Below are 24163 nucleotides of genomic sequence, written 5' to 3'. Positions count from 1 at the left end.
TGTCCGACTATCAGAGCACTAGAGTGATATTCCTTAAACGTGAACGTTATTAACCTGGGATGCTAGGCATTTAAAAAGATTTGTGACTCCTGTCAATTTAAAAAAAAGGCATTAGATAACACAAGAGACATCATTTGGCTTTTTCCTGTGTTCATTGTTTGCAGTTAATAAAAGTGTAGATTCAATTGCTATTCAATTCAGTATTGGAAGCACTTAGTCTAAGCGAGGACATTGGGACAGAATATGCAACCTGTCACTATTATTTCATCTCTTCCTCTTCTTCTCCTGCAGGCTACGCCCAGGAGGAACAGCTGAAGGAAGAAGAGGAAATAAAAGAAGAAGAAGAGGAAGAGGAGGACAGTGGTTCGGTAGCTCAGCTTCAGGGCAGCAATGACCCGGGGACAGACGAGGAGCTAGAAACGGGCCCAGAGCAGAAGGGCTGCTTCAGCTACCAGAACTCTCCAGGAAGTCACCTGTCCAATCAGGATGTGGAGAATGAGTCTCTGCTGAGCGATGCCAGCGATCAGGTGTCAGACGTCAAGAGCGTGTGCGGTCGAGATGCCTCGGACAAGAAAGCCAGCGTGCACCCCAAGCTTCCCAACGAAAGCCACAACTGCATGGATAAAATGACCGCCGTCTACGCCAACATCCTGTCCGATTCCTACTGGTCGGGCCTGGGCCTCGGCTTCAAGCTGTCCAGCAGCGAGAGGCGGCACTGCGACACCCGCAATGGCAGCAACAAGACTGATTTCGATTGGCATCAGGACGCGCTGTCCAAAAGCCTACAGCAGAACTTGCCCTCCAGATCCGTGGGGAAGCCCAGCCTGTTCAGCTCGGTGCAGCTGTACCGTCAGAGCAGCAAGATGTGCGGCACGGTGTTCACCGGGGCCAGCCGGTTCCGGTGCCGGCAGTGCAGCGCCGCCTACGACACCCTGGTCGAGCTGACCGTGCACATGAATGAAACGGGCCACTATCAAGATGACAACCGCAAAAAGGACAAGCTGAGACCCACGAGCTACTCAAAGCCCCGGAAACGGGCTTTCCAGGATATGGACAAGGAAGATGCTCAGAAGGTCCTCAAATGCATGTTTTGTGGCGACTCCTTCGATTCCCTCCAAGACTTGAGCGTCCATATGATAAAAACAAAACATTACCAAAAAGTGCCTTTGAAGGAGCCAGTGCCCACCATTTCGTCGAAGATGGTCACTCCAGCCAAGAAGCGCGTCTTCGACATCAATCGACCTTGCTCCCCTGACTCGACCACGGGCTCGTTTGCGGAGTCGTTCTCCTCTCAGAAGACGGCCAGCCTGCAGCTGTCGTCCAACAACCGCTACGGCTACCAGAACGGCGCCAGCTACACCTGGCAGTTCGAGGCCTGCAAGTCCCAGATCCTCAAGTGCATGGAGTGCGGCAGCTCCCACGACACCCTGCAGCAGCTCACCACCCACATGATGGTCACAGGGCACTTTCTCAAGGTCACCAGCTCTGCCTCCAAGAAAGGCAAGCAGCTGGTACTAGACCCGCTGGCCGTGGAGAAAATGCAGTCTTTGTCGGACGCCCCAAACAGTGATTCGCTGGCTCCCAAGCCATCAGGTGACTCTGCCTCTGACCGTGCGGCCTCTACCACTGAGCCGAAGAAAGAGAGCAAAAAGGAAAAACCAGAGGAGATCAGCAAGGACGAGAAAGTCATGAAAAGCGAGGAGTATGAAGACCCTCTCCAGAAGCCTTTAGACCCTACGATAAAATATCAGTATCTAAGGGAGGAGGATTTGGAAGATGGCTCCAAGGGCGGAGGGGACATTTTGAAGTCCTTGGAAAACACTGTCACCACAGCCATCAACAAAGCGCAGAATGGGGCTCCCAGCTGGAGTGCGTACCCCAGCATCCACGCGGCCTATCAGCTGTCGGAGGGCGCCAAGCCTGCCTTGCCCATGGGATCCCAGGTACTGCAGATTCGCCCCAACCTCACCAACAAGCTAAGGCCAATAGCACCAAAGTGGAAAGTGATGCCGCTGGTCTCTGTGCCCACCAACCTGGCCCCATACACTCAAGTGAAGAAGGAGCCGGACGACAAAGATGAAGTCATGAAGGAATGTGGGAAAGAAAGTCCCCAGGAAGAGGCCTCACCTTTCAGCCACTGTGAAGGGGATGCTTTCTCCAAAAGCGAAACCCCTTCTGAGTCCAAGAAGGCTGAGCCTTGTCCCCTGAAGGAGGAGGCCAGGCTGGTGGAGGAGGGCGGCGAGGCTGAGAAACGCCTGCCCCTCGAGCCATCGCACTCCCTCAGCAACGGGTGCGCCCTGCCCACGCGAGCACCGGCCCTGCCGTGCATCAGCCCGCTTAGCGCCCTGCAGTCTGTCCTGAACAATCACCTGGGCAAGGCCACGGAACCCCTGCGCTCCCCTTCCTGCTCCAGCCCAAGCTCAAGCACAATGTCGATGTTCCACAAGTCGAGTCTCGGCGTCATGGACAAGCCGGGCTTGAGTCCTGCCCCCACGCGGCCAGCCAGTGTGTCCAGACGCTACCTGTTTGAGAGCAACGATCAGCCCATCGACCTGACCAAGTCCAAGAGCAAGAAAGCCGAGTCCTCGCAAGCACAATCCTGCACGTCCCCACCTCAGAAGCATGCTCTGTCTGACATCGCCGACATGGTCAAGGTCCTCCCCAAAGCCACCACCCCGAAGCCCGTCGCTTCCTCGCGGGGTGCCCCCATGAAGCTGGAGATGGACGTCAGGCGCTTTGAGGATGTTTCCAGCGAGGTCTCGACTTTGCATAAGAGGAAAGGCCGGCAGTCCAACTGGAACCCTCAGCACCTCCTGATCTTGCAAGCGCAGTTCGCCTCGAGCCTCTTCCAGACATCCGAGGGCAAGTACCTGCTGTCCGACCTGGGCCCTCAGGAGCGCATGCAAATCTCGAAGTTCACGGGGCTCTCGATGACCACAATCAGCCACTGGCTGGCAAACGTCAAGTACCAGCTTCGGAAAACGGGCGGGACAAAATTCCTGAAAAACATGGACAAAGGACACCCCATCTTTTATTGCAGTGACTGTGCCTCCCAGTTCAGAACCCCTTCCACCTACATCAGCCACTTGGAGTCGCACCTCGGTTTCCAAATGAAGGACATGACCCGCATGGCAGTAGAACAGCAAGGCAAGGTGGAGCAAGAGATCTCGCGGGTGTCGTCGGCTCAGAGGTCTCCGGAAACCATAGCTGGCGAAGAGGACACAGACTCTAAATTCAAGTGTAAGTTGTGCTGTCGGACATTTGTGAGCAAACATGCAGTGAAACTCCACCTAAGCAAAACGCACAGCAAGTCACCCGAACACCACTCACAGTTTGTAACAGACGTGGATGAGGAATAGCTCTTCAGGTATGGGTTTGCTCCCAGGTGATGGGACAGTAGCCTTGTGAGGACCTTCTTGATGGGAGATGGGTCTGTGTAGAGGCAGCTCATGTCTCCCGGTACCAAGAGGACAGTAGCCTGCTGGAATAGGACTTATTTGTATGAGAGACTAGAACATAAGTCCTAACCATTCTCTCAATGTCTCCAGATTAGAGTTGGTGAAGAGAAGGAAATGGGTTCAGAGAGATGGTGTTCACAGATGAGCGCCTCATGACGCGTGATCCCCTTGGGGACCCCAAGGCCCAACTCCAAAGGTCCAACCAAGGCTACACCTCATTTTAATTAAGACGTACAGACTTCCCTCACCGTCCCATTGCACCCCCCGCCCCTCACCTTCCCATAGCGATGCTAATGACTTAGGAAGTGAGTAAAGGGTGAGGAACAGAGTGAGCGAAGCAGAGCTCCTGAGGGCAGCCGCTATGCAGAGATTTCTTAATCAGCTCGTGAACTTTATTATTATTACTTGTAATTAAAGCTTTTTGCAGCTTCCTTTCAGCGATCGCTACCTGCCCCGCCTGTCCCTATGTTTATCGCCTCCGTTAGGTTCGCTAGGAAAGAGCATCTGCGCTGTAGTCAGAGGGCAGAAGAACATTCACTGCAGAGCACTGGGGTGAAAAGAGAGGGAGCTTACTTTCTTCTCTCATCTTTTGGTTTTCTTTAGGATAGACTAATATCAGCGTCAACCCTTACCCGAGGTAGATGCGCTGCATGCCCTTGAGAGCTTATTTTACCTAAAGAAACAAATGACTGTCCGAACACCCATTGCCAATGCACATGGGGTCCCATGTCCACATAATTTGCATCATGTACCATAGAAGATCTGTGCCTTGTATAGTCACTGGTGCCCAGACCATCTATGTCACCTCCAAGAAAGAGGACAGAGACCGAGGTCAAATGCCTTGGCGGTCCCGCCACACCAGCCGTCTTCAACTGCTTTCAAGGCTGGGTCTTCACACAACCCATTCATCTCCCTTTTTGTATTTTGTCTACTTCCTTTTCTCTCCTCTTCAGGATGATCCCCACCCACTACGTGCTAGGGACCTCCACACATACTCAAGTTGTCCCCCCCCACCCACTCCCGCCTCAGGCCGCGCCCCAGATGGGGACCCGAGCTGACTTACAGCTTCAGTACTTGCCAGTCCAGTTTATGCCACGCTAGGTGACGGATTAGTTCCTTCAGTTCCTTCACAATAAGATACGAGCAGCCAATAATACTGTATCAGCCACCCCCGATTGTCAGAGCATTTGTTTTTAAATAGGAGACGTTCAGAGCAAGCCACAGAGGTATGAGGGCTAATAGAGCTCCCAGACGGAGGAGGGATGTTTATATGGGTGCGGCTTTGGGCTCACCTCACGTCAGGTGGGGAGATTTGCCGAGCGTGAGGATGCTCAGGATGAAACAAAGGGTGAAAATCTAGGACCGTCCCCTCAGTGAGAAGACCTAAGAGCTTCTGATGAAGGGGGAACCCATCCTCTAGGTCTACGTGGCGCAAATGAAGACTATTGTTTTGTTTGCATGTTTTTATCATGATAATTAAAATGTGCTACCAGCAGATTCATTTCTTGCTTTCCAGGCATGATTTGTTCAGCTCACACTATTGAAAGAAAAGCCAAAATTCAGCTATCGGAGCTATAAGTGAGCTTGGGGATTGGCAACGTTCTATTTATTTGCTATATAACATTTTAAATCTTATGTAACTTGCTATTATACTTTTCTGGTCCTTGGAAGAAAAAAAAAAAGGTGGATATATACAGAACACCCAGAGAGAAGAGAGATGTTTCCAATCCCATAGTAGTGACAGGGTCCAAACCATGGTAAAGAGGACAAATAGGTAATGTTTATTTGTGCTACAATAAAGACCAATTTTCCACCTGTTAGGTTTGTAATCATTCTTTGAAAAAAAAAATTAATATCACTGCCAAAACATTGCGATATGGAAATAGAAAGAGGGGAGGAAAAGAAAGCCTTAGTCAAAATCGGAATCGTGTATGTCTGTTCTGAGGAAGCAAAGGTAAAGTGGTAATTTGGAAAAGGTACTTAACAAATTACGCATTAGGCTCTTAACAAATCTGGTCAATGCGTAGATAGGCTCGCTCTTTTCTCATCCCTCTGCATTTGTACAACATAAATACTTCTGCTTTGGACTTTTGAAGACCATGTTTCAGAGTAATCATTATACGAAACCAAAGCTGCATTCTTATATGAACACCGTGATGCTGTGCTTTTGAGATAGGATGACAGAGAAACAGGTTTGAGTATTTCAGACTCGTTCAAAGCAAGAGGAGTGTATGCGTGTTGCGTGGACACACAAAAAATGGCGCAGGTGCATGGTGTGTTTGTGTTAATACTAAAGATATTACNGCACAGAGGTAGCTTTCTTACACTCTGGTCACCTCGGGCAGAATGTTCTCTCCTAGAACAATGCTCATGCAGTACCTTGCCCACTGCTTAGAATTATGCATAGATGCTTTTAAATGATCATAAAAGGAGGTGGCTGTTATCCGGCGCGCTAATTTTAGTTGGTATGCATGATAGCACAAATTGTACAAAATGACATGATGTTTTAGAAAGCATGGTCAAGATTTTATGGAAAAGTTGGGAGCTGTGCTGTGTCTATGTTCTCTATAAGATGCAAAATTTAGCCGGAATTTTCTTTCCTTTCTTAGGTAGGTCTTGAATCCTGCAAAAACTCTGCCAAATAGCAAAGGCAACTTTTCGTTAACAATTAATTAGACAATATTACATTGTACAGCCCTGTTTTAGGACATAAGTATTCTAAAGCAATTTCAGTAAGTATTTGTATATACTTTTAAAAACCACATGTTCTCAAAGAATAGAAATTAAACAAAGAGCAAATCCATGAGTCTAAAATGCATAAGCACTTGAAATTATAGTCATTATCGTGTAACACGGTGTACAAGTTTAGCGGCACACCTCGCCTTGAAATTGGGGGCAAGAACGAATTCGAGTCCAATAAGCCGCCACCTTTGCCACGGCTGATTTGATAAAGACACATGTTCAGGGTGAACAGCGTGTAAACTTGCCAAATAAAATACAAGATGTCCACTTAAATTTGAATTTCAGATAAACAACAGGTAAGTTTTTAGAATAAGCATGTTCCAAATATGGCATGGACCATATTTTTACTTAAAAAAAAAATTCATTGTTTATCTAAGATTCCAATTTAACTGGGCATTCTGTACTTTTTTTGGTTAAATCTGGCAACCCTTACAACATGGTTTATGTGGCTTTCTGGAAAGAGCAAAACGGGCTGGATTATTTAATGTCTATAAAAGGCATTGCCCTTTCCTTCACCCATTAGAGGACTATTCCTCCTTTCTCCCTCCCTTCCTTCCTCCCTCCTTCCTCCCTTCCTCCTTAGCTCCCCCCCTTCCTTCTTTCTTACCTCCCTCTCTCCCTCCTCTCTCCCTCCTCCCTCCCTCCCTCCCTGTTTCCCCTCCCTGAGTGTCTTTCATCTTACAACAAATATTGCTTGTGCTTTTACTATGCACCAGCCTCTGTTCAGCAATGGATGCATAATGGTGAACCAGCAGCCAAATGCGCAGGCCCTGCAGCAAGTGCTTTATAGATGTTATTTCACTTTATTCTCACAAACTGCCCTATGAGGCAGGGGTTGATTCCGCCGTGTCACAGGGGAGCAAAAGGAGGCAGAGAGATTCTGCGTGAAATCCCACACCCTCAGAACCTCACGCATTCATTACCACCTACCCAGAAGGCTACCGCTCCAGGCCGCGCACTGCGCTGATTCCAGGGAATAAACCAGTGACCTGGACGAGACTCTGCCTTGGATGCTCACGGCAGACACACAGATGGGCAGCTCTGGGGTAAAGGCTGAATGGAGCACGTTGGAGGGGCATCTGCCTCATCTGGGGGGAAGCCCAGGAGGGGAATGAACGGTGGTTTCAGAGGCTGCTTGGGATCCCAGGCTTGGGTGCACATCCTAATGCATCCACTGTCTCTGAGATATGGCCCACTTCGAGGTCTATAAAATGTGCACGCCGTTCTCCCGCCCCAGAAAACATTGAGAATTAACTAGGTCTGTGCAATTCTTTTCCAGAAAGCCTGGCAGCCAGTAGGTTCACAGGAAAGATTAGTCCTACACAGTCCCTGCCGGCTTCTACCACGTTCTTCAGCCGCACCTGCAGCGTGTGGGACGCGTGGGCTCGTCCCAGGTGGCCCCGTGGAAGCCTCCACTTGCTACTTGATCATAATGAGAGCAAATGACAGCAAAACTCCCACTTCCTGGCCTCGTCCACGAGCCAGGCATGGTTATTCGTATCATTCTAGTTTGCAAGGAGCTCTAAGCGTTTTGGGATTTGTCCAAACGCACACAGTAAGGGGACGGGTGGGCTCAACCCGGGGACTGCTTGACACTCACCTTCTTCTGCCCCTCGGCTTCTCTGCCACCCTGTCTGACGGTTTCTAGGCGCTACCCACGGCCACGCGTGCGTCTAACAGCCCAGGGAAAGGCTGTAACCGTGGCATACGAGCTAGAGATCGGCAAGAGCTCTCTCAGAGGCTCCGGCTGCAAACGAGACATTGAAACCGGGGGAGCAGGGGGAGCCAGAACTGGTCCGCAGGGTGAAGCAAAGCATCCTTGCTCTCTTGATTATAATTTCCTTGTCCGGTCAGGCTATCATACATCTAGTACATAGTGTCTAAGCAAGGAATGACCCAAATTCCAGGGAAAAGACACATGTACAATTTTTTTCTTGATCCCCATCTTGACTCTCACTCGAGGGAAGCAAACTGAGAATTCAGACACAGGGTCAGCCACAAGACTCGCATATTTCCAACACAGTAAGAAACAAATGTGTGGTCTGTTTGAATGCTTTCATTTTATGCAGGCGATCTGGCTTAACTCCCTCGCACATGGCCGCCCCCCTCCCTCCGTTGCACTTTCCCCCTCATTGGGACCTTCGAAATCTCAATCCTGACGTGTATAATTTGGTGCTTTAATATAGAGTAACATTATTTTTCATTTACTCCAATCTGCCATCAGTATCATCTTTTCATGTAACCAGATGCAATTCTTTTTTCTTTCGCTAAATTGAAAATCCATGAGCGACAGGGAGTGCAATGTTTTAATTAGCTCATATTTTTTATATGGATTTATGTCTTTAAAATACATTTGTGTAATTCTTCAGCTAAATTAAAAACGTCTTTCCGTGAAAGTGAGGAGGGGAAAATAAAGAGCTGAATGGTGTCATTAGCTTAGGTAGATACAGTTGGCGAGGACTTCGTGGTGGGGGGGGGGGACACACACAATCACCAGATCTTCCGCCAGGGGCCCCCGCTGAACTTGCCCCTCCACTTAACGAAGTCTTTATAAAGATTTCTAGAAAATGGCTTAAGGAGGGATTTTTTGTAAGGGCCCCGTAAGTAAACAAGCAGCTACCTTCAATGAACTAATTTGAAACCGAACCAGCCGCCAAACAAAACAGGCGGGGGGAAAAGTCATAATGATAAACAGTTTCCCCTGCATTTCTCTCTTTGTCTTTTTTTTTTTTTAACTATCAAGTTTAAAGCTTTCCACGGTGCTTTTTTTCTACTTTATAGAAGACAAGTGACATTCTGTGGTAAATGGGAGGAAACGCCAGGCAGAACTGAAATCTCTCTAATGCACTGACACTAAGTTGCCCTCCATTGTTGGGAACGAGCAGGCACTCATGATTGTTCATCAAACAGCCCCTAATGCAGTTAAAGCATTCAGCTATAATTTCTCCTTGCATTTATAATTACTGTCATAGACTGCACACCTCGGTGAGCAGATTAAAGCTATAAACTATTTAGCCACGGCTCCAAGACGAGGAACTTGATTCGTCTGGCAGGAGTTATTTGTTAGGGATCTTGACACTTCACATAAAAATGACTCAACTTGATGAAGAACAATGCAGTTTTAGCAATGCAGGGATTTTAAATCAGTCTTGACGCCACGCCCTGCAAGAATTGCGGGGCAGTTTGTGAAATGATATGTAGGCCACGGAGATAATGTTAAGGACACCAAAACAGAAAAGGATGTGGTGTGCGGCCGCCTTCTTTCCCCGACTCCCCCTCCGGAAGAACGGGAGTTTGTTGAAACTCTGCGCGTGTCATGTTCTCCCATTAAATCCAGTGTAAATGTTCCGTGAGGCTCACGGCAGGGAAAAGGGGTGCCAGGAACTGAAGGCACACATCACCTTTGGGGACTTGAGAGAACTTTGTGCTGCTGTTGAGAAAGCGTACGCTGCCCCAAAGCCCAGGCGGCCGGGGCCATGTGGAAAGTGGTGGCGGTTGTTTTTTCCTGGAATGGTCTTTCTTTCTTTGTTGTTTTTTTTTTAATTTTAATTTTAACTTTTTAGTTGCAGGAGACAGAGCATATATTTGGGCACAGAGGGCATTCCATCTGGGGTCATCTTCTAGTGATGCTGGGAAAACTCAAAAAAAAAAAAAATCCATGTTCAAGTTGACTGGCAGAGACCGGGTGGCAGTAAATACAGTTCCTTTCTTCTTCAGTTTGTGTTGAGGATTAGCTAAAAGACCGCCTGGGCAGAGCTCCCCGCTGGACCAGACCCACAAAGCGAGCACTTGATGAACTCCGTTCTCCTCTTTATTTCCCACCTCGATCACCTACCTCGGAAAAATCCCCTTCTGTTTGCTTAAGGCTTAAATCAAGATGTGGGATGGATTGTGCCATTTTATTTGAAGAAATAAGGAGAGACTATGTGCGCAGATTTAATTAAATCAGCTCTGGGTGGTGGCGGGGGGGTGGGGAGGGGTGGCATCGGCATGAGAGGCAGTGAAATGGAAGCATCTGGCGGTGTTCAGGTGCCCCAAGAAAGGATGGAGCATAGCTTTACCCCGCCTCTCTCTCTCTGACTTCTGCTTTTTCCTCGGTGCCGCCAGCTACCTTGAAAAATTCCACTTGCTCCAGTTAAAACTCACCAGTGGCTGTGCCATGCTTAGCAAGGTCTGCCCTGGAGTTTCGATGCAGATAATGATGGGAATGACGTTGATTAAGGGTGGTAAGAAGTGAAGTGCTTCAAACAGCTGTGTCCGATACCACGATTGTGCTTGTCGCGATCGATACTGACAGAGGATTAACATTTATGGCGCATTTATGGGGTCCCGGCTCTTGTGCTGGGTCCTCTGCACATATTATCTCAATCAATCTGAACCCAAAGCTCCACAAAGAAACAACTCTGATGACACCCAGCTCACAGGTGAAGAAACCGGCCTCAGAGAGGTGACGTGACCCCCAAGATGGCACAGTGAGTGTGGGCAAGCAAATGACACCTCAAGCCACATCTTGGCCGAAACGTCCCTCAGCACCTTTCTGGTATCCCCTGTGTTAAATTCCGTCAGGCGCTGCACCAAAGTGTGAGATGCGATCCCTGTCCCCAAAAGTTACTTTGCCCTTTGGGGGGCTGGGGGGGGGGCAAAAAAATAATTTCAGTATCCCGAAAGCCCAAACCTTTGACCTAGACAACTTCCTACCACTTGGGCCCTCCAGCAAATTGGCACTTTCACGGCGCATGGGTTTACCTGGTATTTTTTTCAATCTATGGAGGGGGCAAAAAAAAAAAAGGTATTTCAGGTTATGTTATTTTCAATGCTACATTACTCGATTTCACAGTCAAATAATTCTATTTTGGTTCACCAGAGGTTTTGGCCGTGTTTAATTGTTTACGACTCCCTCCTCCTCCATATTTGCTGTAGCCCCCACTTTCCCCCGTGCTACCTTCTGGTGCATTCTCTGGTGTGCGGTAACCATGGAGATGGGTCCCTATTGGGTAGCATTTGCTCTGGCTTAGAAGTCAAAGGACCAATCAGGACCTCATCCTCCCAGAAACGTAAGAGAAGGAGAAGTGGGAGGGCCTTGGGAGTGGAGGGGACGCCTGTGACTAAGTCTCAGGAGACAGGGACTTCCGGATGCCCGGCCATCACACGAGGGAAGCACAGGGCAGCTAAACTCAGGGGGACGCCCACGGGCTCTGGAGCCACTGAAGCCTGGGTCCCAGGGCCACATCGCCACTTCCTAGCTGAGCGACCTAGGGCAGGTCACATCACCTCTCTGACCCTCAGCTGCCTCTTCCATCAAGTGGCCTCATGACGACTGGCTTCACGTAGCTATAAGAGAAAATTATAGCAAACCCACAGAGCGTCTTTTTGAGGCAATACCAGGCACCCAGAAATCCTCAAAGAGAGCTGCTCTCATCATCGTTGAAATAGAGCAGCCTTAGAATCAAGCTAATGGGTCTCCAGATTTTAGTAGTAACAGCAACAATTGCAATTACAATGTGCCGGAACCAAGTCCCATTTTGTGGCTCAGGAGCGTCCATCTGGGAAGACATGAAAATGTGCGTCGTGCAGGAAACATTATGTGTCGGGGGCTGTGGTCCCTCCTAGGACCAGGCTGATAAGCAACAGCGAGGCTGGCTCTGCCCTCAGACCACGGACAGTCCGTTGCGGAGGAAGGACATTACACTACCAAGGCTTAAACTGAGCTCAGGGCTGTTACAGGGGAAGTGCTCATCCAGTGGGGGACAAGGGGGCTCAAGGGCATCTGACCAAATGAGCAGAGATCTCGGCCGCCTGGAGCTAGCTGGTGGGGAAGGGGAAGGGCCCCACGGTAAGCAGGAATGGCAAGAGGAAAGCCTTGTAAGTAAAGTAGAGTAGGAGGTTCGTTCCAGAAAATGCATATTGTTCGGCATGGTTGGAGCTGTGTTTTGGGGAGAGGATGGCAGAGAGGGGACACTGATCAGGCAGAGAAGCTGATTGATATACATCTGATGGCTCCTGCTCGGGTATTTAAACTTATCATTTGAACTTCCACGATAGGTGTTCAAAACAGGCTTGCTTTATTGAAATATTTGAGCATTATTTTCATGAAGTTGACTTTGTAGGGCTTTGAAGTAGTGGAGCACTGGACTCCTTACCAAGCCCTTGGCTTACCAGGTGAATATGGCGTCCACCTCTAAGGTCCAGGAGGCTAGGGGCTGCATCTGATGAGCTCCCCCAGGCACAACTCTATAAATATTGGAAGGAAGGGAGGGAGAAAGGGATAGTATCTAGGAAGTGGTCATAACTTTCTTTGACACCCGTCATGTGTGAAATGACAATAATACCTGTGTCACTCATCAGTGAGGCAGATGGAACAGATAAAGCACATGAAACCCTTAGCATAGAGCTCAGCATAATAGAAGTCCCAAGTGAAGGGATCTTCAGGTTCTGTGCAGCCCAGAAAAGTACACGAAGGTGAGAAACATTCCCACCCAGCCCACTGTCAAGTGCTTTGCCCAGAGGACTAACATTGTCATGAGGGCTAAGAAATGCTTTTTTCGGGGCACCTGGGTGGCTTAGTCGGTTAAGCGTCCGACTTTCGCTTAGGTCATGACCTCGCGGTTCGTGGGTTCGAGCACCGCGTCGGGCTCTGTGCTGACTGCCGGCTCAGAGCCTGGAGCCTGTTTCGGAGTCTGTGACTTCCTCTCTCTCTGACCCTCCCCTGCTCACGCTGTCTCTCTCTCTCTCTCTCTCTCCTAGAAATAAATAAAACATTTAAAAAATAATAAATGCTTTTTTCAAGGCACACGTGCCCATGGGAGCAGAGTCGACAGACGCCTTCAGGTGAATGAGTCAAACATTCTGCATTCTCTGCGTCAGGATGATCAGAGACCTGCATTCAGTTGTCCTTTAATTCATGCTCCTGGAGAAGTTGCTATGCACCAGGCTCTGTTCGTAAGTGCTGGGCTACACCCCAAGAAGAAAAGAAACCCAGATCTTACATTCTAATCCGCGAATAAAGACTGATAAGAATACTAACAGCTAATATTCCTGGAGCCCCAAGAAAGTGGGTCTGCCAAGGAAATACCACAGTGAGAGGGACTATGACAGGGCCACCTACTTTAAACAGAAGGGCGTCAGGGCAGGAAAGTGAGGATGTTGAGAAGGAGCCAGTCACATGATAAACTGAGGGCAGAACATCCCAGACAGGAAAGCAGGAGAAGAGTTGGTGCACCTGATTCAGATAAAGGCCAGTGTTGAGGGCTGGAGCTGGAGGGGGAGGGGAGTGGTTGGGGTGGGGTGAGGGCTTGAGGCAAGCCAGGGCTTTGTAGACCATCCTATGAACTTTCTACTTTTTTCCTCCCAAGCTCAATGAGAAGCCATTGAAAGACTTTAAGTAGGCAAGGGCATGGTCTATTTTATCCTTCAGAAGACCACTGTGGTTACTGAGCGTGGGATGGATGAGAGAGGTCAACGGCAAAAGCAGGAAGCCATTGAGAAGGCAGAGGGAAGGACAGTGGTGATCTGGAGGCAGCAGAAGGCAGTGAGCATGGAGAAGTGCCTTCAGGGGATGCCAGGCCGCTTGCAACCATACTTGTCTAGAAAGGAGAAGGGATGTCAAACAGAGAAGACCTTAGAGCATTAAGACAAATTTGGCTTTGTACTGTGGGGCCCTCGATGAGCTCCTAGATACAGCTCCTCTTGGTGAATCTCCCCTGGACCACCCCCAACTCCTGAGTGAGCCATTACTGCCTGTTTCCCGAGGAGAATCCAATTTTTGATAAAATTAAGCCACGATCTTTACGCTTCTCCAGAAATTATGAAGCACCAAACAAGAGGTCCCTGCTGTGCCTGCCTTCCTATTTTTCAATCCTAATTTAATTCCTCTCTCCATTCTGTAATTCAGCCCCCCTCTCTGAGCATCAGCCGTAGGTGGTCCGAACTCCAACGGAAGATTTACTGGCAAGATGAAATGGAGGAACACATTGTTTTTTCAAGATGATTTAATGACCTTTTTGGCATCTCCATGACTGCTAAAATCTTCTGTAATTATTCAGTTTGGCAGCACAGAGTACTGTTGATCAGAGGAAGGCTGATGCGGATGTCAAATGTCAATAAATTTGCAATCCATAATTGCAACCACTTGATGCTGGAGCAGACTGGGAAAAGCCAAGCAGACTTGGTCACAAAGCCATGAAAGGTTGAACCACTACAAGCACCACAGCACCTTGAGCATTACGCATGCAGAATCATTCCCCTCTCCCTCTTGCACCAGCTCACGTTGTCTGTCCCTGCCTTCCCCTCCCCCCTGCGTCACTGTCACTGTCCCGTTCTCTGGAGATGGGCAGGCTGCATATTCTACTCTCCAAAGTCTTCTGGGCCCGTCTCCACCCAGAGCCAGCAATGCTGTAAACGCAGCAGTAAGTCCTTCCAGAGAATCACCATAAGCTCTTTTTGGTCGTGCTGTTCAGCTCTGCTTGGCCTTGCTGGAGATCAAGCATTGATTTCTTTCTGCTTTGCTTGCTCTCCAACAGCAATGGTTTATATCGGAAAGGTCTGTGTCAGGAATTAGAGAATGTTTGTAACAATGGGGAAAAGTACCCTAATATAAATATACCACTTGTGGGCATGCACTTTGACAAGTGCGAGTGAACTGGAAGATGCTAGAAAAGCTCTGAAGTCATGGAAACATGTAACAGAGGCATTTGTTTTAATGACTCCTCTCATTCCTTGAGCTCACCTTATCAAGTTGTAACCTCTGAATCTCTAAGTTCCTAGTTCAAAAATGCAGAGTCTCCTCTGTCCTCGTGTTAATTTTTAAATTATATATCATTGTAGAGAGGCCCTTGTGGTGCACGTGATGAGCTATTTTCGCATCTGAAATGGGGAATTATAGCCGAACATTAGCGATTGCGTATAAATCACCGCGAGCAAAGTGGCATATCTGTAGCCACACAGTATGAGCTGGGGAGACATGCAATGCACGAGAAAGGGGGACTCGGAAAGGGCAAGGTGATTTTCAAGAGAGGAGGCTGCAGGCTGAGGATCACAAATGCCTCGGTGCACTGAGCGGTCCCCAGGTCCCCAGGGGACCCGATGTGAGGATTGTCGGCAGCTGGGATTCCGGGACTCTCAAGCTCAAGCTGCCTTTCCTTCGGCTGGCAACCTTTTTTTTTTTTAAGTGGAAAATTTCTTGGAGGTTGAGAAGTGGCCCTAAAACTCCCCAGGAATCAGCAAAAAGGCAGGAGGTCATGTGGATCTGAGGCAGCATTTTTGCCAGACAACTGGAATATGAGCCGGGCACAGGGTTTGGGAAGACGGGTGCTGAGCACTATGTCCACCCTCCCTGGAGAGCACCGGACGGCTTTGTGGGTCAGGCTGCCTGGGTTTGAATCCAAGTTCCGCTCTTCCACAGCAGGAAGAGCAGATGCCTAACCTTGTTAGGATGCAGTTTCTTCATCTATAAAATGGGGATAACTACCTCAGGGCTCGATGGACAAGATTGCAGGGGACGATCCAGCTAATGCTTTAAACCAAGGGTTCTCAAACCTGAGAATCATCTGGAGGGCTTGGGAAAACCCTGGTGTCTGAACCCATTCCCCAGATCGTCAGATTCCTTGTGTCTTGGGTGGGGCCAGATCATTTGAATTTCTAACAAATTCCCAGTTGATAGCAGGATGCCGATCCAGGCACCTCATTTTGAGAACCACCGCATTAAGCCCTGTACCTGGCATGTTGTGAGTGCTCTAAAAACAAGGTTGCTTACTTTAGCTTTAATTCGGTCTTTAAGCCTGACACTCTGTCCTGTGTGAAGAAGACTATGAACTATAAGGAAGGTCCTGGCTTGGTGTACAAAACCAAGTGAGACCAAAAGGGAGAGACCATCCAGATTGTCCCTCAGAGGAGGTGACAGAGAGCAGAAGGTGGCAACCAGGGGAAGAACCAAAGTCCAGGGAAGTAGAAGGCAGCCCAGTTTATATGACTCTGCCAAGATCACTTATTAAAGGGAGATAGAGACAGTATCCACTTCAGTCATCTCTGTTGTGTCAGGAGGCGTTTCCCATCTCAAGACCCTTGACTGGCAGTCAAGGGACTAGGTCCCCCTCTTGGCTTAGCTTAACATCTTCCTTACCTCTGAAAAAATGGGCCGTAAAATTATTTGGAAGCAGTCATTAAAACTGTTCAGCAGGCTCACTCCAAATTGCATTCATCAGAATCTGTTATTTATAATTGACTGCAAACCAAGTCAAACTTAATTTAGTAAACCAGGGAATTTGCCAGTTCATCCAAGGATAGACTTGTTTCGTGCACGGATGAATCCTGGGTTCAAAGGATGGGTGTCGTTAGAAATCGGCGTTTCCCCATCACTCAGCACAGCTTTCTTCGGCTTTGTCTTCATTTTCAGACAAACAGCAAGATTGCCTGGACCAGCCCCAGGGCTGTATCCCTCCAGTTTCGGGGCGTTAGTAGAAAGAGAACCTGTTTACCAGGAGGGCTATTTACGGAGACCGAGTTCAGTCGGCCTGTGAGGTCACAATACTCTTGAAGCAATGCCTAAGGCTGGGAAAAATGGGACGCTGTCTCTTCAGCCCGGGTCAGGTGCACACTCCTGGAGGCACTGGGCGAGGTCGGCATGTTATAGGCTGGGCTGAGTTTGAGATGCCTGGGAGACTGTAGGGCAGAAAAAGTCCTAATTTCGGACCTCACAGCATAATGAGAAGAGCTACCATTTCACGAGTGTTTACTCTACCCAAGGGACTTCAAATACAGTCTTTCTGATCCTTCTATTAACCATTCTCTTCATTTAAATCTCAACTTAAACATCATCTTCTTCAAGGACTCTTCACTGAAAATCTAAGTCAGGAGGCATCAAAAGTTTTCTGTAAAGGGCCAGATAGTAAATATTTTCTGGGTCGCAGCCACATGGTCCCCGACACAACTATTCAATCTGCCACTGCAACATAAAAGCAGTAATGGGAGATGTGTAGAAGATTGGGTGTGGCTATATTCCAATAAAGCTTTGTTGATGGACAATGACACTTGAATTTCATATAGTTTTCATGTGTCATTAAGAAAAAGTCATTCTTCTTTTGACTCTCAACCATTTAAAAATGTAAACACCATTCTTAGTTTAAGGGCACTACAGAAACAAGTGGTGGGTTGGATTTGGCCCACAGACCATAGTTTGCCAAGCTCTGATCTAAAGCCATCCAACTCTCTCAAATGTCTCTTTCCCAGCACTTTGTTTTAGCTCCTTTATTGGATTTACAACTATCCAATAATACATTATTGCACATTTCCTTATGTCTCAGCACCGTGCTAGGCTCCAAGGATATAGCAGTGAACAATTGAACATTTCCCTCCCTTCTGAAGATGTTATAGAAAGAGAAAGATAAGAAACAAGAAAAAAACTTAATTAACTGGATCATTTCAGATCCCATGAAGGAAATAAATAAAGTACTTAGGGCCTGGGTGGCAGTAGTGTTAACTTACTTTGGATGCTCCAAAAAGGCCTCATTGAAGGGTAACATCTGAGACATGAAAGATCAAGGGAGCCAGTCCTGAAATGAGTGAAAAGAAGATTTGAGACAGGAACAGCGAGTGCAAAGGCCCTGAGGTGAATGAGAGTTGGGAGTATTGAGGGAAACTGAAAGAAGGCCAGTGTTGCCGGGACTCTGTGAGCTCAGAGGGAAATAACTTTGAATATTTAGCCCAACTCAAATGTGCAGGCCATGGTGATGAGTTTAGATTACTCTGAGTTCATTAACGGGATTTAAATAGGGGAAGGGCATGATGCAATCGGCATTTCTAAAGATGATTCTGGCTTCCGTGTGCAGAATGAATTACAGATGTATGTGCATGTGAGTGTGCCTTTCTTTACTTACCAGGAAGCTCCCTGAACATCTCACACATGGACCCTACAAATATGAAGCCCCCAAGAAAAACGTTGCGAATTTAATGCATTAATTAAAACCATTAACACAGCATAACTTTATCTTGACCCCTTGACAGGAAGGCTCTTTATAGCCAGGTTCCTGAAGCAGGTCAATTTATATCATAAAATTCAAAAATTATAGCTTATAACAGAAAGTGACCTCCCATTACATAATGTGGCAAAACAAGCAAATTAATACCAGAGGCAATAAATGTCGAGCCACTAATGCGGCTTGGGTATGAAATACGTTCCCATTGCTTTGGGAGTCCGGATTCAAAATGAGGATCAGATTACCCTGCGCCCATCGTAATGTAGCCCCTGACTTCTGGCCCCAGCCGGGTAGGAATGCAGCCCCTGTGAAGTGTTTCACATTCTTCCTTGTCATTCAGTCAACAGACAGTTTTGAGTCTATTCTCTGCACAAGCACGAGGTCCAGAAATGAGTGAAATGGAGAAGGTTCCTACGCCTCACAGAGCTTGTGTGTTCGCTGGTAACCGTGGAGGGAGCCACAGCCAATAAACAAAGGCAGCAACTGAATAGCAGAGGGCTACTTTAGAGGGGCAGGCAGAGCAGGTCTTTCTGAAGAAGTGGCATTTTTGCTGAGGCCTAAACAGTGAGAAGCAATCGGTCAGCCACCGAGTCAAGGCGGGAGGACCCCCGGCAGAAGGAACAGCACGTGCAGAGGTCCTGAGGTGGAGAAGAGCTGGGCGGGTTCAGAGCATTATCTTGCATAGCGGTCAGCAAATTTGTATTATCACAGGACCCGAGAGCAAATACTTGAAGCTTTGTGGGACACGTAGTATATCTTGTAATACTTGACTCTGACACTCTACCACAAAGGCAGTGGTGGATGATACCGCGATGAGTAGCCGTGACTGAGTGCCAATAAAGTTTTATTTACAAAACCAGGTGGAGGGCCGGATTTGGCCCACAGGCTGCAGTTTGGCAGCCCCTGGTCTAATCAGACCCTGGTATGAAGATTCCTGGACTAGTCATGTATTAAGAATGTGCTCTCAGAGAAAACTGATAAGAGAAGGGGAGAGAGACAGTCATGAGCATGACTTCGGGGAAAGCCCCAGCCTCACTCTGGTCTCGTGGGGAGTTGGAGGGTGTTTATTATGCCCCCGGATCTGACCCCTCTAGAGACAAGGGCTGGTACCCTGACCTCAGTCCGTTATCAGTGAGGGTCGTCCCAGGCAGGGCATCAGTTTGAAGGCCCTGCAGACACACTGCACATGCAGTCGAAGCAGCTCCAGCGGCCATGAGTGGAGGAGAGTAGCACGTGTGCCTGTTCGAAGGGAAAACAGGCGGAAGGCAGGCGTGAGGCATCACTACAGTGCTGTCTTCCGATGGGCTTCCCTGTGTCCAGGTTCTCAGCCCACCTGAGAGTGGAGATGAGTCGCTGCAAAGCCTCCCAGTTACAGCGGGCAAATGACACAAATCACATGCCTTGACACAGGAATGCCACCTTCATATATGAAGAGCAGTGCAGCCGGTTAACCATCTTGCGTTTTTTCCCTTCTGGTCTCCCACCCTTAAGGAGCAGTCGGAGAGCAGGTGGGGCTCAGTGCCAGACATGCGCTCGGTCCAAACTCTGGCGCCTGTAAGTTGTGGCCCCCTCAGCAGGTTACCGACCTTCCTGAGGTTCCCTCAGCAGATATGAATTGAATATTCTCTTTCTTTGATCCCCTGTTCTGCCCTCGAGACTTAGCCTACAGTCCAACCTCAGTTTCTTCATCTATAAAATGGGGATAATAATATCCGTAAAGTCTGCTGTGAAGGTTAAATGAGAAAAAGATAAGGAGGCTCTTAGCAGTCTGCACACAATAGGTGCTCAATTGATGCCAATCACAGCTCCCTCCTTGATTTGCACGAAAAGGCTACTCATCTGTGTCTCTGGTGACTTTCAACAGACTCATCTCCGCATACTTGCACTGTTTTGGTCACCCACTGAGCTCAGCTACAGACTCCTGGAGGCCTTTTGCCCTGTTCCCTGGACAAATCTTTCCCAGGACTGATCTGAAAGTTGCCGAATATCCATGCTGATCTCTCTCACTTATCCAACCAACAAATATTTACTGAGCACCTATTGTGTGCCACGCACCACAGAAGCCCCAAAGATTTGGGTTCGGTAACAATGAGCTCAGGTTGAGCGAGTAGGCTTCCGCCTAGTCTCTCCTTTCAGCCTCCCCAAAGCCTCAGAAGTAGCTTCCATTAGCAATCTCCACTTTGTAGGGGCAAAAACCCAGTGTCACAAAGGTGATCATACAGCTAGGAAGCAGCAGAACGAAAACTTGAACGTGCTTTTCATGGACTCCACGTGCCAGAACCCAGGCACCGTCCTGACCACCCGCAGGAGCATACGATGTCCAGGCCTTTAGACCCATTTATATGATCATCATTGCATCCTTCCTGCCAGCGTGCCAGATGTGTTCCTGGAATCACCCCGCTTACCACGAGGTACCCAAAGCCCACGGAAGTTACGTGATTTACCCTCACACAGCCTTTACTTAATGGAGCTTGGGTCAAAACCCCAGTTTTGGGGTACGTGGGTGGCTCAGTCAGTTAAGCATCCAACTCTTGATTTCGGCTCAGGTCATGATCTGATAGTTCGTGGGTTCAAGTCCCATATTGGGCTCTGCACTGACAAAGTGGAGCCTGCTTAGAATTCTCTCTCTCCTTTTCTCTCTCTGCCCCAATCCCCTCGTGCTCTCTCTCCCTCTCAAAACAAATAAAGTTTAAAAAGAAAAAAAGAAGAAGAAGAATGGGGCACATGGCTGGCTCAGTCGGTTAAGTGTCCGACTTCAGCTCAGGTCATGATCTCACAGTTCGTGGGTTCGAGCCCCGCGTCGGGCTCTGTGCTGACAGCTCAGAGCCTGAAGCCTGCTTCAGATTCTGTGTCTCCCTCTCTCTCTCTGACCCTCCCCTGTTCACACTGTCTGTCTGTCTGTCTTTCTGTCTGTCTGTCTCTCTCTCTCATTTTCTCTCTCTCTCAGAATAAATAATTTTTTTTTAATTTTAAAGAAGAAGAAGATACCCCAGTTTTGTTTAATTCTAGGGCCTGGGGAGCAGACTTCCACATTTTTAAAACTACCCCTCCCCCCCAAAAAGCGGAAATAAAATATGAACGAACATATATGGCGAGCTTGCTATGTGCTACATGCTGGGGCTCAGCACTTCTCTTCTTTGGCTTCTTTAAGCTTTAGCCCCTGTGGAGTAGGTGACATTCTTATACCCATTTTATAGATGAAGAAATGGAAAGGGAGCAAGGTGATGTCCTTCATCTAGGCCACACAAGCATTACGTGATGGGAGCAAAATGCAATTGCAATTCCCTGAGCAGCTGTCCACGGCCTGGGCTCATGAAGAATGAATAACAGCTAATACTCCCCTGCCCCATAGGAAGCAAAGGGCATGAGTGTAGCATCATGACCAGTTTGGAGCGAGTAGAGGCGGTGGAAGGAAAGCCAGCATGCATGTGGCCATCGCCTGGGCTCAGTGTCAAGCTCCTGACCCAGGTGCCCAGGGCAGAGACTCCCTCCTTTATCCACTCCTTCCTTCATTCACAAGAGCTCCGCCACTTCCGACAACGTGAGATGTGTAGCTCGGCGCGTTGAGAATGGAGTGTGTCTGTTCAGAGTCGCTTCTTGGATGTTGGACCGTCACCTCCATCTTAGTCACGCATGCCCATCTTTTTCAATCTAATGAACTCCGACCATCAGTGCAACTTAAGTTGGGCTGTCTGTTCGTGCATAGTTAATATTAAAAATGTACTAACAGTGTGGCTGAGAAATCAAATTATGCACATAAATATGCTGGCATAGCAGAGGCGGCAGCAAGAGCTGAAGTTAGCAACGCTGGTGCCAGTTCACATTTGCAAATCTCCCGTCAATCTGTCATTAAACATGTTATCAAATGATGATAAGTGTATGCTTCTTGCTTGCATTGGTGAGCTGATTCCCAATGTTGATGTGCATTAATGGGATAATACGCATTAACATAGTTGTGCTTGGATGAACACAAAACATTTTTTATCTGTCTCAGTTTGTTTCCCCCTGTGGCCCCCAAGTAAGTGTTTTGTGTTATCAAATTGCCAAAAAAATGGGAAAACATATTACTTTTAATTAGCAAACCTTGTTGGTGGTGGGGTTTTTTTTTCTCCCTGGCCCCCACCCCTCCATAATTCCTGTGTACTGGCAATAAAAGAGAGACGGAGAGAAGGAGAGGGAGAAAGAGAGAGACACACACATACACACAGAGAGGAGTTCCACTGTCTTCTTTCAGTAAAACGATTAATGTCAGAAACTCGGAAGCTGGCAATTATGCTCTGTCTTAATGCACTGGCCTTTCATCTGGGGCCCTTGCTCTTGACAGGTCTGATCGTTTCAGTTCAGTGATATGAAAGGCAGCAGAGGAAATGATCGTAGACATCCCGGGTCCGTCACGAGGGCCAGCGCTGAAATGCGGTCCTGGCTCTACAGCCTGATGCTGCTCAGTGGAGTCACAGGCAAGGGAGACAGATGGTGGCCCCGGGCATTGCCCAGCCTCATGGGTGTCACAGTGCTGAGTGGGGAAGATATAACTACAACTGTTTTTCCAAACTTGGGGACTGAGAAAATGTGCGAGCCCCCACAAACTGAGAAACTCTATTAAAAAACCAAGGGATGTCCTTTCCTAATGACTGGACACCCACTCGATCACAAAGGTAAACGCCAATGTAGACATAGATTTTGTGTTGCAATATTCATCAGAAGTCTGTTATCTTGGTGACCCAAGATATAACTGGATTAATTATTTTACCAGAATGTAAGGAATATTTAGAAATTCTTGAATGAACACTCAGGCCCTCATGGTCCAAACATTGGGCCGATTCAGTATTTGAGAAAAGGTGCTGATGCCCAACTTGCTTTGTGAAATTATGTTCTGAAGCGTTAGCGTTCTGTTCTTTCACAAGAGCTCAGCCAGCACACCTTTGAGAGTTGATTAATCCATTCATTCAACATGGATGTAGTGGACACCTGCTGTGTGCGGAGAACACTGTGGACCCCGTCAATGTGATCCCTGCCCTCATGAAGCATGCGGTATTGGGGGAGAACATATGCAATTTTTAAAGTCACCGCACGATAGTTAATCCTTCTCCATAACGAAATGTGCAAATGGAAGAATAGGGGGTGCAGTTAGTGTACACGGACTTCCCAAGCTCCACGGAAAGCGTTCTCCGCCTTGAATAATGCCAGGAGGTTATTGTGTTTGGCCTTCCTGGACTTTTGTTTACATGTGTTTTAAAATTAACATTGACTTCTTGCCATTTGGTTTGTTCCTAAGTGGGGTGAGCAGCTTATTAATGATTAGAATTATTGTTGCTGTTATGAACGTGCTAATTAAAAGGAAATTCTGTCACACGACTTTGTGAGGCAAGCGCGAACCTTTGCAGTTGCAGACGTTAGGACTGGGAACACGGAGAGGAAAGTGTGAAATCGTAAAGAAAAGATGGAGTCGGGATGGGGAAAGAGTTCTCAAGGCTCTCACAGTCCTCCGCTGTACATTCCAGGGCATTCCCCTACCCAGCACACGGAGAAAAGCCACTTGTGCGTTGCGTGGGGATGTCCCCTTTTTATTTTCTTTGTCTGAGGCTGGAGGGAGCTTGTGCCTTTTGGAACAGAGCCCTAGGGACATCTCGTCCTCTGCAAGTTCATTCAGCTATGTAACACTTCTGAACTGAAAATCAGGTGCCAGACTCTAGGCTGGACATTGAGGGTGCCAACATGACCGTTTACTGCCCCCCTCCCTGAGGAATGCATGGCATGGGGGACAAGGAGAAGAAGCGAGTGCACAATTTCATTGCCTGGGCATGAGCACCATGATAGGGGCCATTCATGTATCCATGAGAGGGGCACTAATCCTCACCGGTAATAAGAACAAATTCTTTCTTTACAACATTAATAAGCATTTATTAGAATATCCAACATACTTGTCCATACAACCTTGTCCAAAGGTTTAGAGACCAAAATGGATGTGATAATCAAAAGCACTTATATTTATTG

At 47.9% G+C, this 24163-nt stretch overlaps 1 protein-coding gene across 1 annotated transcript in view; it reads left to right on the top strand.

Moving 5' to 3' along the window:
* Nucleotides 1–5266, top strand: part of TSHZ2 (teashirt zinc finger homeobox 2) — a 49992-nt gene extending 44726 nt beyond the window's left edge. The window contains exon 7 of the mRNA XM_077778332.1: nucleotides 292–5266. Coding sequence (XP_077634458.1) covers nucleotides 292–3359 — 3068 coding nt within the window. The 3' untranslated portion in view covers nucleotides 3360–5266. The remainder of the gene's footprint in view (nucleotides 1–291) is intronic.
* Nucleotides 5267–24163: the final 18897 nt, after the last annotated feature.

Source organism: Crocuta crocuta, unplaced genomic scaffold (assembly GCF_008692635.1).
Source record: "Crocuta crocuta isolate KB4526 unplaced genomic scaffold, BGI_CrCroc_1.0 scaffold27, whole genome shotgun sequence".
NCBI lineage: Eukaryota > Metazoa > Chordata > Mammalia > Carnivora > Hyaenidae > Crocuta > Crocuta crocuta.
The sequence above is the reverse complement of the archived record's forward strand: the minus strand, read 5'-3'. Positions and strand labels throughout refer to the sequence as shown.